General features: G+C 38.8%; 1 protein-coding gene across 4 annotated transcripts in view; it reads left to right on the top strand.

The window, feature by feature from the left end:
- The window catches only part of LOC148878182 (rab GTPase-activating protein 22-like), an 86,002-nt gene that overhangs the window by 11,148 nt on the left and 55,296 nt on the right, over positions 1-19,558 (top strand). For 2 of the 4 annotated variants that reach the window (XM_088950442.1, XM_088950452.1), the window contains 4 exons: positions 5,533-5,636; positions 6,003-6,319; positions 6,777-6,899; positions 8,069-8,157. In XM_088950442.1, the coding sequence (XP_088806568.1) occupies positions 5,533-5,636; positions 6,003-6,319; positions 6,777-6,899; positions 8,069-8,157 (633 nt within the window). The remainder of the gene's footprint in view (positions 1-5,532; positions 5,637-6,002; positions 6,320-6,776; positions 6,900-8,068; positions 8,158-19,558) is intronic. The other 2 variants (XM_088950462.1, XM_088950470.1) reach the window with 1 other exon arrangement.

Below are 19,558 nucleotides of genomic sequence, written 5' to 3'. Positions count from 1 at the left end.
GATCGGCACCTCCAATCTTGATCAAGAATTGATCTTGATCACTCAATTCCTGCCTGATTCTTCCTGATTACAAGAAGCTCTCTCCAATCTTAGGACAGCTGCTAAAGCCTTCTTGCAACCTCCAAGAATAAGCCGAAATAAGGATCTTTCTGAACTTTCAGCCCTAAACAATTCTCATGTGGTCGGCTGAATTAAATCCACATGAGAAACCCTAGATCTAAGGCTCTGATACCAACTTGAAAGAAGAAGAAGAACTGTTTACCGTATTACAGGTTTGGAGAGAGAGAGAGAGAGAGAGAGAGAGAGAGAGAGAGAGAGAGAGAGAGAAGGGGTTTGGTGGTGAATAATTTGCCGCCCCATACACTCCTTTATTTATAGCTTTTAGGATCCTTACAAGAATAGGAAATAAACAAAAATTATAAACAATAAGGCCAGTTGGCCCAACTTAACAGAAATTAGAATCTTCTAATAACAGAAATTAGAAACTACTAAAAAGAAATTAGAAACTACTAATAAAAGAAATTAGAAACAACTAGGTGTGGGTATGAAACCTCACACACTAGAGCCTGAGTGTGGGTATGGAACCCCACTCATGGCTAACTAACCAACTATTTCTTCAGTTTGCTTGCAGAAGAAAAGGCCTTTCATGTGTTTGTCCCCTAACTGGTGTGTACTTTGCAGGGCTAGTGGTGAGGATTGCTCCCACTTACTTGTATATTGTTCCTTTTCTAGTGCTATTTGGGGTTGGATTTTTTCTTTGTTTGGGTGCAGGTGGAATCTGTCCCCAGACTTAAGTCAGCTGTTCGATCCTTCCTTTTTTGTGTGGCCTACAAAAAAAGGAAAAATGATGTGGAGATGCATTAGAGCAGCTACCTTATGGACAATATGGGAAGAAAGGAATGCAAGGGTGTTCATGGAAAAGGAAAGAAGCATTCAGGCTGTTGAGGATTGTATCTTGACTAAGGCCATTCACTGGTTGAGAACAGTGGACTTCTTTCATACTTTTTCCTTTGATGATATTTGGAGAAATTGGATAGAGATGGCTAACAACCATACAAGGAAGGACAGGGAATCTGTAGTGTGGATCCCTCTGCCTGAAGGATGGGTAAAGCTGAACTTTGATGGCAGCAGACAAGGAAACCCAGGCCCATCGGGGATAGGAGGGGTTCTGAGAGATACAGAGAGCAACATCTTAGCTTTGTTTTCAGGCCCCGTGGGAATAGGAGACTCTAATAGAGCTGAGATTTTAGCGGCGGTACAAGGTATTCAGATTGCAGAACAACTAGGAGTTCAGCGATTGGTAGTTGAAGGAGACTCTAAGAATGTTGTGGGATGGTTGACAGACCCAGCTTCAGCTATGTGGCGACACAGAGATTTATTGAGGAAAGTCAACTGGCTCACAAGAAACATGACTGTTACCCCTCTTTGGGTGGGAAGATCAGAAAATACCTTAGCGGATGGGTTAGCTAAGCAAGGGGCTTCAAGGGAACATTTATTTTGGGCTGCTCTGTAATTTTACTTCGGGCTATTTCTGTTTTAATTTGATGTAATACTTTATTAGAAGAGGTAACAGCTTGTGCTTCTTTTTGGGTTTCCTGTATTGCCTTATTACTTCTCGATTAAAAAATTATTTTCATTCATCAAAAAAAAAAAAAACAGTCCGAGAAAAAGATTTGTAAAGTTCAGGTCTGTAGCCGATCTAGGAAGAAGATTAAAGGACACTCAAGAACTATACTGTTAGAGAGTTCTTGAACCAGTAGTAACCGAGATGTTCAACGAGATGTTATGTGTAGATCAGGTCGTGACCTGCTCTAATACCATGTTAGAGTCAAGTCGAGAGTTCAGAAAGAGAGAAAGAAAGAGACAACAGATTTGGTGGGTGTGACACAATGTGTCAGTTGACACCCTAAAAGATATTTTTATAATAAAAAGGTAAAAGGACAAGTCTACCCTTAGTGTACAAAAGAAAGAGTGTACAATGAATAGTTATACAACAAAGAAGAGTAAAAGTCCAAAAATAGCCGTGGCTAGATCTCACAGTCTCTACACGTGTGTTCATGAGTCAACTTGTGTTCAGCTCTCCCAATTATGTATTGGACTTGGTTAAAGTTAGGGATGAGCATAATTCGGTTAAAACCGAATAACCAAACCAAAAGTTTCAGTTTCATTTTTTTTCGGGTTTTGGTTAATTTGGTTATTGAATAATTTGGTTTTTGGTTTCTGTTTTTAGAATTGAAATTCGGTTAACCGAATTAACCGAACTTTGATATATAATATGTAATATATAATATGTAACATATAATGTATAATATAGTATATTATTTGTGTATGAATATATAATATATTGAAATTTTCTTTCATAATGTATATTATAATATATAGTATATATTATATGTTATAATATATATAATATGGTATATACATTATTAAAATTCAGTTTTAACCGAAATAACCAAAAATCGAACTGAAAATTTCGGTTTCGGTTATTTTGGTTTTTCTATAATTTGGTTTCGGTTTTATTTTTTTAGTTTGGTTTTAAAAATTGCGGTTTATTTGGTTTAGTTTTTAACCGAATAAACCGAATGCTCACCCCTAGTTACAGTGTGAATCATGTAGATTTACTAAAATATCTGCCATGTTAACTCTACAAAATTGCAAATCCTCACTTTAAGTATCTCCATGTAACAGTAGTCCAAGGACTTTGGCAAGGTGACCTCCTTTCTGATTTTATGCTTACCTTTATTGCAAATGTATTTGGTAAATTAATCATAAAGGCAGATTGATTACAACTGATCAAAGGGTGGAGAGTAGGAAGAAATAGAGTGGTGGTAACCCATTTGCAGTTTGTAGATGACATTATTTTGTTTTGTGAAGGAGAGAGACCGGTGGATTAGGAATTTGAGGCTCATTGTGCAACTTTTTGAATTTTGAAGGTTAATTTTGGGAAAAGTTGCATGGTAGGAATCAACTTGGAGACTGAGTTATCTGCCTTTGCACAGATTGTAGGATGTTCTACCTCTTCTTTGTCAATGAAATACTTAAGTATTCCTATTTTCCTATTGGGGCCAACCCAAAGGACCATAGTTTTTGCTAACTAGTGAAGTTGGGTGCTTGGAAAAGAGGGTACATATCTTTAGGGGGTAGAATCACTTAATTAAATCTGCCTTGGCTTATTTACTAGTGTACATGTTTGGGTTTTGGTAGTGAGTCTTGTTTGTTCTGTGAAAATTGGGAAAGAAAAAGTTTGTATTAAAAGGGGTGGGAGGGTCTTGGTGATGTGGGCCTTGGATTTTGAAAATTTGTGGGTAATTTCTTGTCACCGTATTGTACTTATCTTCTTTTTCTTTGTTTTTTTTTTTAATTACCAAAAAACATTGTGAAGACAATCAAAGATTATTTATGGGAGCCAGGGGAAGACAGAAAGGATCATCTAATAAATTGGCAAGTAGTTTCTAGAATAGAAAATAGGGAGGGCTGGTATTGGGAAACCTAGAGCTGAGAAACCAAGCCTTATTAGGGAAGTGGTTATGGAGATTACTTTTAGATGGGGAGAAGTTGTGGAAAAAGGTACTGCTGTAGTGGTAAGCATTTATGTGCAAGAGGACAATGAATGGGATGCTGGACTATTTGCAGGGGCAATCCTAGGCTTCACCTTAGAAAGCTATTCAGTCCATTCTACCTCTCTTGCTTCCTTGTATCAGGTATGATGTGTCTTTGGGTAATAAAATTAAATTTTGGGAGCACATCTCGGTGGGGTAGTCTCCCTTATAATACCTTTACCCCAATCTTTATGCTTTGTTTTCCTTTAATGGTGAACTTGTCTGAAAATTTCTTCTTCCATCTACCTCTGGTGGTGGGTTTGGTTGGAGCTTAGGTTTCAGGATGGTGTTAGGGACTCTAAAACTTCCTTATGTCCTTAATCTTCTTCAGGTCCTTGAAGGTGTATTCCTTGGTCCCCTTAAGTCTAATAGTTGGATTTTTCCTCCCTCTTAGGTTATTTTTCATGTGCCTCTTTCTTTGAGATAATATCCTGTCCCACATGGATGACTCTTTCCAATGAAACAGGTTTGGTTTAGACCTATCCCACCCAAAATTGAAACTTTCTGATTAGGAGGTATTTTATGAGAAAATTAACACTTAGATACTTTCCGTGGATTCTGTGCAGGTCACAAAATTTAAATCCAACCATATATCATATATGGTTAATACTTACTTGCACATGTGCATACCATGTGCTCTTACACTAACGATTCAAAAAAGGAGATCTGTGGTATGCTTATCCCTCTTTTAGTGTGTCCTTTGAAGCAGTCAGAAGTTTTGGGTCAAATTTTCATTCTAAATTGGTGTTTGTAAAGGACCCTAACCTTTCTGTTTAGTCCATAAGTAGAATTGAAATTTTAGCATTAAGTAGAATGAAAAGTTTGTCTGAAGTTTCCTACAGATAAGAATGTTTTCTTCTCACTCTTTTCTTCTAAAGGTTTATTCTTTTCTTTCTCTTTCTCATCCCTGTTCAGATCTAAATCTTTTTCTCTCATAATTCATATCCCTAATTCCCCTTCTTTACCCACCTTTTTCGTCCTACATCAGGAAAGGTTACTTCATTTCTGCATATAATCTATCTGCTTCTCAATTCCAATGTGTTTTCTGTCAAAGCTCTTAACTTTCCAGTCAAATATAAGGTCTCTCTTTATCTGGCACTGATGCTAACGAATGCTTTGAGGGTTAAATAGTTACTTTGGTTGTGACTGATCAGAAATTTCATGTAAACAAGCCAAATGGTTCAAAACCTACATGTCAGAATTTTGGTTCGTTCAACAAGAAATTTCAGAATTTTATATTTATCTATTAGTTTCATATTCAACTTTTTTATCCATTTCTATGGTCATTCATATGGGAAAGTCCAGTTAATATGATCATCTTTATTCTTTGCAAAATTGTCTGTGACTTAAACTTCTTGTTCTCATGGATTCCATAGGAAGGGGTTTTAAGAGAATTTGTTTACTAACTGAGAGGTTCTTTGTATCTTTGTCTTTGTTGTTCTCTCATTGCCTCTTGGAGTAAAGGATTCCTTGCACTTTCTCTTTTTTTCCTTAATGTGATTGCTTTTTCTAATTATCAAAATATCGAATGCTGCATGGGTTTGGAATGGGTGTGAGATGTGGGTACATGTCCAAGAGTTTGATCTGCCTGACACTAGTATTTTTACCACTAAAATGATGTGTCTGGAATCCATATCCTTGTCCAAATGTCCAAGTTCTGCAATTGGTACCTTGGGGTAGATTGCAATCAGTATTATCATTTGTCGAAGGATTACGAACAAGATCTTCTTGAATTGTTAGTTAATAAACATGCTTTCACTGATGTTAGGTAATACACTGATCTTCTATTTATTTTATTGGAATATTTAGATACAATAATAAGCATTTAGTGATGAATTTCTAACTACAGCTTTTTTGTTTCTACCAGTGTTTATAGAAACAAACTTAAAAAAAAAAAGTCTGATTATTGTCTTTGTCTTTTGGACAAACTTAGGGTATTCATCCCTCAATAAGAGGAGAAGTTTGGGAATTCCTACTTGGATGTTATGACCCTGAAAGCACCTTTGAAGAACGAGAGGAGATACGCCAACGTCGAAGGTAATTCATTTTAAAGCTAAATGCTGCATGTTATCTGCATCGGTTGATAAACCAAAAGGAGAGACGAAGATAATATGGGCTAGGGTCATAAATGTTAAGTCTACAATCATTTTCAAGACAAAGTTTGTATTGTAGAAAGGAAGGCTCAGGCTTGGACCTATTTAAAGGTACCTCAAAACGTAAACCTAGGCTTAGGTTATCCATAGCCTCTAATTTGGAGCAAAAAAGAGAGAGCAGGGTAGGTAGGGAGATCCCTATCTTATTTAGATGCTTAATTTTGGTTTGAAACCATGCTTTTTGATGCACATGTTAGGGGATTGAGACTTACTTTTTTATATGATTGTATTCTTGTATTTGCAACTTCAGGGTGAAATATGCTATGTGGAAAGAAGAATGCAGGCAGATGGATCCTGTTGTTGGTAGTGGAAGAATTATCACAGCACCCTTAATCACTGAAGATGGTGAACCTATTCAAGATCCTTTAGTACTTTTAGAAGCAAATCCAGATAAAGTGTCTGCTTCAACCACAGAAGAAAATTGTGATGGTTCAGTTAGCAATGAATCACATGATACTACATTAGATAGTGCAAGTTCAAATGCATCGGAAAGTGTAAACAAGCCAAAAGGTGAAGTTATTCGGGACAAGAAAATAATTCAATGGAAGCTCACTCTACATCAAATAGGTAGACCATTTTTTTCTCTACTAAACTATTACCAGCAAGTACCTGTTAACTTCAGCTCAGACACTATTAGTTTCACATTTATTGAAAACTAATATGTGGTTCTTTATTTAGCCTTCATAAACTGAGAACTGAAACTATGCAACCTAATTCATCTTATAAACTTATGATGCTCTTTGGCTGTTATGGTCACAATTTGAATTCGAATTTTCAATTTAATGGGGAAATGCATATCAGCATACAGTTTATTCATACAAGTCCCTAGATTTTTATGTTATCACCAAGTTTTGTTATTATTGATCTTACCATCTTCTGCAACTATTGCAGTAACACAGAAACTACATGTATGCTACATTCCATGTTTTTCCATGAGTAGTCTTCAAAGCAAGATGTTAAGATGCAACTTTTTTCCATGTTTTGCCATTTTTTGTGACTTTATAATTGACTTGATTTATGCCAGGTCTTGATGTAGTTCGAACTGACAGGACATTAGTTTTTTATGAGAAACAAGAAAATTTATCAAAACTTTGGGATATTCTGGCAGTTTATGCCTGGTTAGATAAAGATGTTGGATACTGTCAAGGTGAGTAGTCAAACATTGGAGCTTCATTAATTCTACTTAGTAATGATTGACTGGATTTGAATAATAAGTTGCTTATTTGTGAGGTTGGTTATTGAATGCAATCAACCCTGCAAGATCACTTGCCCTTTTTGGGTTTGCCAGTGGGTTTGTAACTCAGCCAACAAGGGACAATACTAGATGCCCCATCTAGCATTTGGTTAATGGAACCAAACAACAAGCTGTGGACACCTGCCAAGCCTTGAGTGCCGGCCTAACTCAATCTCCTTTGCACTTAGCTGCGAATCTCTCTAGTTGGCTAGGGTTTTGGGCAAGATAAAAGACAGCAACTTCTTGGCATTCTAATCACTAGATTCTGGATCTCCAAACCCTTCTCCAACTAGGTAACAACCAACTAAGAATAATCAGCAACCTAACTTTCCATTCACTCTTCCAATCGAAGGGTGTATGGGAATGAAGAAGAAGAAGAAAATAGAAAGGGTTGCTCTGATACCAAGATGTGAATCAACCCAAAAAGAAAAAAAAAAGAATATTTTAATCTGAAAGTAGAAGAAAAGAGAGAAGATAGCAGGAAAGAAGAGGAAGAAGATGGGAGAAGAGGAGGGGAGAAGGAGAAAAGAGTTCGATCAGTCCTCTCTCCTTTCTCCTAATCGCTTTTATTAATCTTCACTTAATGATTATAATTACAAAGATGCCCTTAATGGGGCAGCCAGCTCATAACATAACATAAGAAAAGACTAAAAAGGTTAAGAGTCCCATATGGATAAGGCCCATTAACATAGACACAACAAAAACAATAAAAAGATAAGAACTAAAAAGGCACTAGGGTCCATTCGGTCCAGTCTCTCTACATTTTCTTTTGTAATTTCTGAGCTATGCTAGACAAATACTTAAAATGAGTGCAGCACTTGTGTGGAATAGTTCAATATCAACACCACATGTTACATCTACATTGTAGGTGTGTCGTACCCTTGTTGTATCTAGGAAATGTAATTGCTCATTAAGTGACAGAATTGGGTGATTTATGAGACTAGAATGAACCATATAATGACTGTAACAAAGATATCTTTGTTTTTCTAACAAATTTCAGAGTCCAGTTCTGTAATTGCTTCCCTGTTTACTGTTCAAAACACAATAGTGAAACATATGAATTTTTTAAAATTGCTGACCAGGAATGAGTGATCTTTGCTCTCCAATGATAATTCTCCTCGAAAATGAAGCAGATGCATTTTGGTGCTTTGAGCGCTTGATGCGTAAATTGGTATGTATTTTTGTATTCACAGCCTTCACCATTTCATTCACAAAGACACTACTAAGAATTTTAGGCATCCATTAGAGTCATTTCTACTTTTGAACATTCAATATACCTTAACTCAAATCATCCTTAATCCCGACTATTTTGTGTCAACTACACAAATCTGCCCCGCCATTGTGCTCTGTCTACCAAAAATCATGTTGATTTCCCCTTCCTGAGTTCTCACAGAACCTCTTCTTACCCAAAACCTATCAGATGACATGTTTAGGGGCATTTTAATATCCCTAACATGTCATTCAATATGCCTCTACTAATTTTCTATTTCAGTAATTAGATCTGGATGAGTGCCTACAGTATGAAATGCTTTTCCACCAAACTAACATTCTTAACAAAAGTTATGGACCTATTATAGTAATATGTTTATGTTGACATAACATATTTTCGTGCTTAGGAATTTTCATTCTTCTTGTCATTCATTAGTGGCTAAATTTATTGACTTCAACAAATAAAATTATCTAATTTTCTCACTATTTCCATGGAAGGTTGCTAATAAAACACATAATCCTGGATCTAAACAGGGTTTATTGTGGATTTTGTCCTGGATTATTCCTTTTGTTTTACTGTAGTAAAAGATTATTACATAAATTTTGGGTTCCTTGCCTTCACCAAAAATGTCTTGAAAATTTTCATCTCTTTCTTCACCATGAGAATTTCTCATGTCTTTGAGCTAGAAGATAAATTGTATTTCACTTTTCAAGCTTACAGTTTCTTAACAATTAATTTATACATATATTACTGAAATGAAGGTATACTAGCATCCCAAGATTTTAATTTATGAAAACAGTAGTATTTTTAAACAATTCCTTAATCATTGATGCTGTAGTTTACATTTTTTTTTTTCGTTCTCCCCTTGTTTTATATAAACCCTGTTAGATGCACTGCAGTGCAGTGCAGTATATTGACTTGAATTTTTAATTGTTTGTTAAAACACAAGTATCGACATTATAAGTCCTGATATTTGAAACTCAAATATTTTGTTTTAATTTATCTCTTCATCTCAAATAGTTCTACTTAAGTTATGCAAAATGCTTGTGCACTGGTGCAAATTCATGGGAGTGTAAATTTAGTTCAGTTTTACAGTACAACCCTATTTGCACTTGTCATATTTCTTTGGAGAGGGTACAAATGGGAGTACAGTTCTACAGTTGTTTCTGAAGTGTTAAAAACAAGTGAAAACAATTTGCGATGTAGTGTACCATGTATGGGGGGGGTCATAAGCATTAAATTGTGGAGATCATTATCACATTTCACTGGTATGCCCAACTTGTTTAAACCTTGGCACTAACCATTTAATTGCTACAGGAAAATTGGCATTCAAGAAATTACCAAAATCACTTCCCCATTCATTACATCTATTAACCTGAAAAATAATAGTAGAAAGCAACAAGAAAAGAGAAGAGAAGAAAGAGTGGAGAACAGTTTGTCCACTAAAAGTGAACCAATGACAGTTTTTTTAACATTCCCCCTCAAGTTTGGACATAGATGTCAATCATGCCCAACTTATCACATAAATCATTATGCCGCAAGTGATGTAGGCCCTTTGTGAAGATACTAGAAGTTCAGGACTGTTATCAATCTTGAACCCTAATGAATCTCAGGATCGAAGATAAGAAGAAAGAAAGAGGGAGGAGAAGCAATAGAACACAAGGGTTGAAAGGAGGAGTAGAAGCTTAATGTTTTGCCGCCGCCACTTTAATTAATATTTATAGGTTATGCTCATTACATGGAAAGGACAGATCTGCCCTTAGTCTTTACATAACAAATAGAGTAAAACAAAGACTGAAATAAATAACAACTGAAACAACTAAATGACCAATAGCTAACCCTAGGCAGACTAGAACGTCTTCTACCCTACGAACACAGTGGGACCGTAGCTGTGGGACCCACATCAGTGTTCTCTACACTCCCCCTCAAGTTGGGAATAAATGTTTATCATTCCCAACTTGGATAGATCTGCCTCTAGCTTCTTTCGTGATACAACTTTAGTGAGGATATCTGCCAGTTGCATATTGGAGGTGATGTATGGGAGACATACTTCTTGTGATGAGACCCTCTCTCGTACAAAGTGTCGATCAACTTCAATATGTTCAGTCCTGTCATGCTGCACTGGGTTGTGTGCTATATTAATAGCCGCTTGATTATCACAATACAACATCAGGGGCTTCTCATACTCAACACCCAACTCCTCAAGTAGTGATCTCAGCCAAAGACTTTCAGCCACTCCATTAGCCATTGACCTGTACTCAGCTTCAGCACTGGATCGAGAGACAACACTTTGTTTCTTACTCCGCCAAGAAACCAGGTTACATCCCACAAGAGCACAATATCCAGAGGTAGACCTTCTGTCATCAACACTCCCAGCCCAATCGACATCCGTATAGACTTCCACCTTCATGTGGTCATTGTTCTTGAACAGTATACCTCTACCAGGGCATCTCTTCAAGTATGCTAGTATTCTTTCTGCTGCTAGAAGGTGCGTGGTTCTAGGAGAATGCATGTACTGACTGATAACACTAACGGCATAACTGATGTCTGGTCGGGTAAGGCATAGATATAGGAGCTTTCCCACTAACCGCTGGAACATAACTTTGTCCTCAAGCAGCTCCCCACTCTCTGCATTAATCCTGTGGTTCTGTTCAATGGGTGTATCTGCAGGTTTGACACCTAGCTTTCCAGTTTCAACCAAGAGATCTAACACATATTTCCTCTGAGAGACAAAGATCCCCTGCTTAGATCTAGCAACCTCAATACCCAAAAAATACCGTAGTGTACCCAGATCTTTCACCTCAAACTCTTGATGAAGGAGTTGTTTGAGGGACTCAATCTCATGGTTGTCGTTTCCTGTGACCACAATATCATCAACATAAACTGCAAGTAGTGTCAGTGACGACTCCACCCTCTTGATGAACAGTGTATGATCTGACTGGGCCTGTACATAACCGAACTTCCCAAGGGCTAGTCTGGATCTGTCGAACCAAGCTCTAGGTGACTGCTTCAAACCATACAATGCCTTATTGAGCCGGCAGACCTTCTTACCTGCCTCTGTATCATAGAACCTAGGAGGCAACTGCATGTAAACCTGTTCCTGCAAGTCCCCATTCAGGAAGGCATTCTTAACATCCATTTGGTACAAAGGCCAAGTGTAGCTTGCTGCAAGAGATAATAGAACCCGAATGGTGGTCATCTTGGCTACCGGGGCAAATGTCTCCAAGTAATCTATACCATAAGTCTGAGTGAACTCTTTTGCAACTAGCCGAGCTTTGTACCTCTCAATGGAACCATCCGCATTGTGCTTCACAGTAAATACCCACCTGCATCCAGTTGGTTTCTTTCCTTTGGGCAAGTCAACTAGCTCCTAGGTCTTATTTTTCAACAGGGCATCCATTTCAACTTGCATTGCACCTCTCCACTCCGGGACTGATAGGGCTTTTTGCACTATTCTCGGAATAGGGACATCAGCAACAGAGGTGAGATAGGACCTGTAGGAGGGAGATAGGCGATCATAGGACAAAAACTGGGAGATGCAGTGGGCTGTAGATGTGGTGCAATGCCGTTTTCCTTTACGGAGGGCAATGGGAAGGTCAAGGTCATCTGCAGAGGGTGAGGTAGCAACATTGGAAGGAGTCTCTGTGGGCCCTGGGACTGTAATATCTGGACTTGGAGCCGCAGAAAAGATTGTAGTTGGTTGGGACTGCTGATGACCAGGATCAATCTACCTGCATCGCCTGTGATAGACTCTCAACTCCCGATCCCTTTGACCACCCTCACTACTACAACCCTCATCACTACAGCCCTCATCATCAACTGGAATAGGTAAAGGAACAGCCCCAAAGGTATTAACCCTGTCCTCACTGCACTCCTCCTCCCCCTGAAGAAAAAGACCCAAATCTCCACGCTCACTACACTCCCCCTAAGGAGAGACCCGAGAATAGTAGGGTGTCTCCTCAAAGAAAGTGAAATCCATGGATTCAAACTTCTTCCCTGAGACAGGATCATAACAAAAATGACCCTTTTGAGTTTGTGTATAACCAAGAAAGATGCATTTGGAGGCCTTGGGTTAAAACTTGGAGTGATTTGGACCAAGAAGCTGAACAAAACAGGTACAACCAAATGTCTTGAGGGGAATGGTGAACAACTCCTCATTGGGGTATAGAAGGGAAAAAGGAGGTTTCATATCAAGAACTCGAGAAGGAATCCGATTAATAAGATATACCGCCGTAAGGATAGCATCACCCCAGAAGCGAATAGGGACGTTGGAGGTAAACATAATACTTCTAGCCACCTCCAAGATGTGCCTATTCTTCCTCTCTGCAACCCCATTCTGCTGAGGTGTATGAGGACACGTGCTCTGGTGGATAACCCCATGATTAAGGAGGTACGATGCCAATGGCTTAGCAAAGTATTCCTTTGCATTATCAGATCTAAGCACTTTTATCCTGGCATCAAATTGTGTTAGGATCATTTGGTGGAAGTTTTGGGTCAGGACGGGCACCTCATCTCGTGATCGCATAAGATAAACTCATGAAAACCGGGTGTGGTCATCAACAAATAGCAAAAAATACCTGTACCCCCCCATAGAAGGAATGTGATATGGCCCCCAAACATCAGTATGCACAATATCAAAAGAACTATTACTCATTTTATTACTCACTGAATAAGAGTTTCTACAATGTTTAGCCAACTCACAACTTTCACACTTCAACTGAGATGACTCAACAGACTCAAACAAAGTAGGAAACAGACTCTTCAAGGACCGAAAAGATAAATGACCCAATCGGTTATGCCACAACATAACCGGACTCACAACTTGAGAAACAAGTAACTTCTTATCCATTGACTCTTCCCGACGAGAACTCTCCCCGAGCAGATAGATCCCATTCGTCTCACAGCCAGTCCCAATCACCTTCTTCATCTCCATGTCCTGAAAAACACATCGGTCAGGAAAGAAAGTTACTGAGCAGTTCAAATGTTTGGTAATGCTACTGACGGAAAGGAGGTTAGTATCCGGTTTAGGAACATGCAAGACAGAGGACAAGGATATAGTATCTAACAGTTTGATGTCACCCTTGCCAGAAATAGGGACAAGAGAACCATCAGCTATAGATACTTTATCTCTACCAGAAGATAAGTGATAAGTAGTAAACAAAGAGGGCAAGCTGGTCATATGGTCAGATGCACTTGAATCTATTACCCAACACGGTTCAGTAGTACCTGGAGCGGAGGCATGGTAGGCTGAGGCTCGAGTACCTGAGTGTGCAAAGGCTGATGTAGCCGGAGCTGATGATGACTGCGGTAACTGGGCTGAACTGCCAACTTCCTTCTCCAATTGTATTAGAACTGCCCGAACTGCAGCTAAGGTCTCTAATGGTGTGCCTCTCGTGCCAGATGAGGATGCTGAATCAGTAGTCGTAGCCACATGAGCATTACTCCTTTTATTTCTCAACTTTGCCGGGACCAAATGTGGATGTAGCTTCCAACATGTTTCTTTTGTGTGTTTAGGTTTTTTGCAATGCTCACACACCACATCCCTTTTATCTTCCTTTTTTCCATCCCTCTCTGAATCACCCTCTGTTTTGGGTTTGACAGCTACCAAGGCAGGTGTAAGCGGCTGAGGTTGCATCATGACTTTCCTCCTGGTCTCTTCACTGTGCACTAAGGAGTATGCCTGAGAGAGGGTCACACTATCTTTGGTCAAGATCTGCTGCCTCACAATATCATATTCTGAATTCAGTCCTGCCAGAAACTCAAACACTCTGTTTGTCTCAATGTGCTTTCTATGTATCTGAGCATCTTTCGGACTTTCCCACTCAAGAGTCTCTAAGTGATCAATCTCATGCCATAGGGACTGCAAGTTAGAGAAATAGACCAACACCGGTTTCTCTCCTTGTTTAAGGGCATTCACCTCACATTTCAACTCATATGCTCTGGCAACATTAAGGGGTTGGGAGTAAGTCTCTTTCATCACATTCCATATCTCCTTGGCTGTCTTTGCCCATAAGTAATTTTGGCTGATATGGGGCTGCATTGAATTACAGAGCCATGTCATAACCAAGTAGTTTTCTTGGGCCCACTTGGTATACATAGGGTCTCCCTTGGAAGGTTCTGCTACATCTCCCAAGAGATACCCTACTTTGCCCCTTCCCCCAATAGCCATCATGGCTGATTGGGCACATTCCAAGTAGTTTGATCCATCAAACTTTACGGTTGTAATCTGAAAACCTGTCTCAAAACCACCACCATAACTGCTGTTCCCAAAACTGCCTTCTGCCTGATTCTTAAACTCCATTTCAGTCAAGAACCAGAAATATCAAAGATTATGGTTACTACAGTCAAAACCAGCACTAGAACTCCCAACAACAGTCACAAAATCAGTAGAGAACCAATCTGTACTCACGATAGATGTGCATGAAATATATATACGACTGATCTGAAATCAATAACCACACACAACAGCAACAGTCCGAACTGTTTTCACCCCTTCAAAAGTGTTCGAAACCCCAAAAGAAGACTGAAACACAGTTTGAAGAGCAATCTGATATGCTGAAGCTCATTCGAGGTTTTAATCAGTCCTAAGAGCCGTACGGATAAGGTTTGTATTAGGGTTAATATGAAACCCTAAAACTGATCAGTGTTGAGGAGAATTCTAGGGTTTGCCGCAGGAATAAGATCACAAGTTTCGGCCTAATACTAGGGTTTGCCGTAGGGATAAGACAAAACCCTAGAGAAACCCTAGAGAATAGAGAGATAAAACCCTAGAGTAGTTCGGCCACCCTTACTGGATAGGTCCAACCTATCTTTTCTGATGTTACTTCTCTCAGAAAGTAAAAACTTACAGTAGAATGCAGTTCGCTGCCTACCAAGGTTACCTGAACCCTAGCCTTCTTTGATTCTTCCTGATCACCAACTTGCTACAACTGTGACACTTCTTCAAACAACTGCTAATCCTCTGGAGATCTCCAAGAACCAGTCAACGAACTCTGCTTTCTCAGCTTCCCGCCTTAGATGGTTCTCATGTGGTCGGCTGGACTAGACTCACATGAGAGAACTTGGCTCTGATACCAACTAGAAGTTCAGGACTGTTATCAGTCTTGAACCCTAATGAATCTCAGGATCGAAGATAAGAAGAAAGAAAGAGGAGAGAAGAGAAAGAGGGAGGAGAAGCAGTAGAACACAAGGGTTGAAAGGAGGAGCAGAAGCTTAATGTTCTGCCGCCGCCACTTTAATTAATATTTATAGGTTATGCTCATTACATGGAAATGATAGATCTGCCCTTAGTCTTTACATAACAAATAGAGTAAAACAAAGACTGAAATAAATAACAACTGAAACAACTAAATGACCAATAGCTAACCCTAGGCAGACTAGAACGTCTTCTACCCTACGAACATAGTGGGACCGTAGCTGTGGGGCCCACATCAGTGTTCTCTACAAAGATGTTTGCAAGCTGCTCTTCAGAACTGACATAGGGAGTACACACTGCTCCACTAACAAGTTTCTCCCTATTAAAGTGCTTGTCCACCTCAATATGCTTGGTTCTTGTAGAGAGACTGGGCTGAATGGGTCCTAATATCTGTTTTCATGTTTAAGTAATATGTTATTTGTTTTGTATGTTAATGGACCTGTCTTTATGGGCCTGTTGATCTCTTTTATAAGTTCTTGGTTATCTGGCCACCCACTTAAGGGCAGATTTGTAATTAACCTAGTTAATGGAGATTAATAAAAGAATTAGTGAGGGGTGAGAGGAGATTATTGAACTTCTCCTTATTTCTCCCTTATTCTCCATCTTTTTCTTCTTCTTCTTCTTCTTCTTCTTCTTCTTCTTCTTTTCTCCTATAATCTGAAATATTTTACCATTCTTTTATTGGAATGAATCACATCTGTTCTATCATGGAGAAGAGGGTTGGCTACAGTGTTGATAGTAGTCTTATTATCACAATATAAGGACATGGGATTATCAACTGTAAATCCTAGCTCACTCAACAAATTTTTTATCGACATAATCTCAACCACTCCATGAGACAATTGCCCAGTACTCAGCTTCAGCAATAGACCTAGCCACAACATTTCTTTCTTGCTTCTCCATCTAACTAGGTTCCTAAAGGTACAATAACCATTGGTGGATTTTCTGTCATCAATAGATCTAGCCGAATCAACATTTGTATACACTTCTACCTTTAAATGCCCATGCTTTTGGAACAATAAACCAGCCCCTAGCAACTTGTTGAGATATCTAAGGATTCTCTTGGCTGCTTCTAAGTGAGTGGTGTTAGGGGAATGCATGAATTGACTAAGATCTAGCCTAAGTAGCAAATCTAGCCTAGTAAGTGGTGGATTTTCTATCATCAACAAGTCTAGCCCAATCAGCATTTGTATACACTTTAACCTTCAAATGCCCATACTTGTTGAGGTATTTGAGGATTCTCTTGGTTGCTTCTTAGTGAGCAGTCTTAGGGCGTGCATGAATTGACTAAGAACACCCACAACATAAGGAATGTCTGGCTGGGCCATGGACAAATATAGAAACCTTCCCACCAGTCTCTGAAATTGCTTCACATATTTGATAGTCTTACCATGATAGTCACCCAATTTGTAATTTGGATCAATGTGGGAGTCAATTGGCTTCACCCGTATCTTTTCTAAATCTTGTAACAGATCTAGGATGTATTTCCTTTGCGAAATGAAGATCCTTTTGTGAACAGGCAACTTCAATTCCAAGAAATTACCGTAAGGGACCTAGATGTTTCACCTCAAACTAAGTAGCAAGGAACTTCTTCAGCTTTTGAATTTTAGCTTTCCAATTACTAGTGTTTATTATGCCATCAACATATATCATGATGCAATTTTACCTTCCCCTCTTTCCACAAATAATGTATGACTAGACTAACATTGGTTGTAGCCTATCTGCTACATGGCTAAATGAAACTTTCTGAACCAAGCCCTTTAGTAATTGTTTTAGGCCATATAGGGACTTTTTTAGCCTACACACTTTTCCTCATTGCCTTGAGCATGGAAACTAGGGGGTTGCACCATGTACACTTCTTTTTCAAGGTCATTGTTGAGAAAGACATTTTTGATATCCAACTGATAAACGTGTCCCAATCAAGGTTAGTTGCTAGACAAAAAAGGACTTTGATAGAGTTTATCTTAGCTATTAGAGAAAAAATCTCTACATAATCTACTCTATACACCTGAGTAAACCCTTTTGCTACTAATCGGGCTTTATATCTTTCCATTATGCCATCTCCCCTGTGTTTCACTATAACATCCACTGGTTCCTTTCCTTTATGAAGATCTACCAATTCCCATGTGCCATTTTTATGTAAAGCATTGAATTGTTCTTTCATTGCATTTGTCCATTTAGGCACTAAGAGAGCTTCTGCCACATTTTTAGGAATAGAGACATTGTCAATGGAAGAGAAGAAGGCACAAAAAGAATGTGAGATGTTCTCCAAGAAACAAAATGGGAAATGGGATGCATGGTAGTGCAAGACCTAACTCCCTTTGAGCAATAGGAAGGTCTAGGTCATCAACAGTAGAAGTATCAATGGCAATAGGATCAAACACATCAATGGGAATAAGAATACTTAGTTGGGTAGGATCTGCCCCTAAGGAATCTAATGATGTTGGTGATAGTATGATACAACTTTCAGATGCTCCATGTCTCTTGAACTCAACTGGCCCTTGTGACGACAAAATAAGACACAAAACGAATGAGGATTAGGAAGAGGAGGAAGCTCAACCTGAATATATTTCTCCTCAACCCTACTCTCCCTTGAGGAGAAATAGAGAAAAAAAGGTCACTCTTAAAGGACACATCCACAGAAACATAGTACTTTCAGGAGACAGGATCAAAACACCGGTAACTTTTTTGAGAAGGACACCCTAGAAAGACGCAAGGAATAATACGAGGGTCAAGTTTACCATACCATGAGTGGGGACAGGTCTTGCATGAAACAACGACAACCAAACACACGCATAGGAATAGGAAATAAGAGAGCTTTGGGAAACATGAGTTGATGTGGGGCCTTGTACTCCAACTAACAAGATGGCATACAATTGATGAGATATGCAACACATAAAACAATATCTAGCCAAAAACGTTTTGGAACATTCATATGTATTTGTAATCCATGGGAAACTTTAAGAAGATGTCAATTTTTTCTTCCAACAACACCATTTTGTTGAGGTGTTTGAGCACATGAGATGCGGTGAAGGGATCCACACATGGCAAAAAACTCTATGAGGTCATTGTGGAAATACTCTTTGGCATTGTCCAACTGGAAGATTTGGATTTCAGCCTACAACTGGGTAAAAATCATGTGTAGGAAGTCTTTTACAATTTTTGGCATTTCATCTCTGGGTCGCATGGGATACACCCATTTATATCTGGAGTAGTCATCAACAAGTGTAGTAAAATACTTATAGTCAGTCTCAAAAGGCAAAGTAACAAGGCCCCAAAAATTAGAATAAACAATATGGATAGGAAATTCATATTTATTATTTGTTGAAGAAAAATGAACTCTACAATGTTTGTTTAGCTGACAAATTTGACATGTAAATTCAAACACTAACACTAACACTAACATAAACAACTCTAGAAATAAAGTTTTCAATGATTCAAATGATAAATGACCAAGACAACTATGCCATAAATAGGCCCAACTCTTACTAAATTGACTCTTAGATTCTGTGACTACAAGACTAGCCTTATTCCCTAGCATGTAGAGCCTGTCCACCATACTACCTCTATCAATTGTCTTCCTCAAGGCCAAACCCTGTATTACACAAGAAGAGGGAAAGAAGGTTGCTGAACAATTTAACAAATTAGTAATACTACTAATAGCAAACAAGTTAATGAATAACTTTGGAACATGCAGAACATTACAAAGAGTAAGACCAAAGGGAAGGGAGATGGTTCCTTAACCAGTTATGGTGGAAAACAAACCATCAGCTAGTCTCATCTTGTCCCTGCCAAAAAGAAGATTATAGGACCAAAAACAATTTGACTTATCAGTCATATGGTTTTAAGCCCCAAAATCAAATTTCCAATGAAAGTCAGAGGAATGAGAAAAAACATGGAAAGCTGCAGTAGAGCTACCTGATGTAGATGTAAAGGAAGTTGAGGGAGGATCTATGCTTGATGTAGACACAAAGGAGTCGATGTAGACTCACAGTAGTAGTAGCTAACTGAGTCTCCTGAGAAGCCATATTTGCTGCATTGAACTTCCTTGGACCCTATTGTCCTGGTTTCTTACTCTGATCGGAACCTGATTTCTTACTCAACTCTTGAGCCCACTTTGGCTTCCCATGAAGGTCCCAACAAGTATCATGAGTATGCCTGGACCTC

This window comes from Nelumbo lutea, chromosome 1 (genome assembly GCF_056320005.1).
Source record: "Nelumbo lutea isolate HS-2025 chromosome 1, American lotus-T2T, whole genome shotgun sequence".
NCBI classification, from domain to species: Eukaryota; Viridiplantae; Streptophyta; class Magnoliopsida; order Proteales; family Nelumbonaceae; genus Nelumbo; species Nelumbo lutea.
Note: the sequence above shows the minus strand (reverse complement) of the source record. Positions and strands in the feature narration are given on the sequence as shown.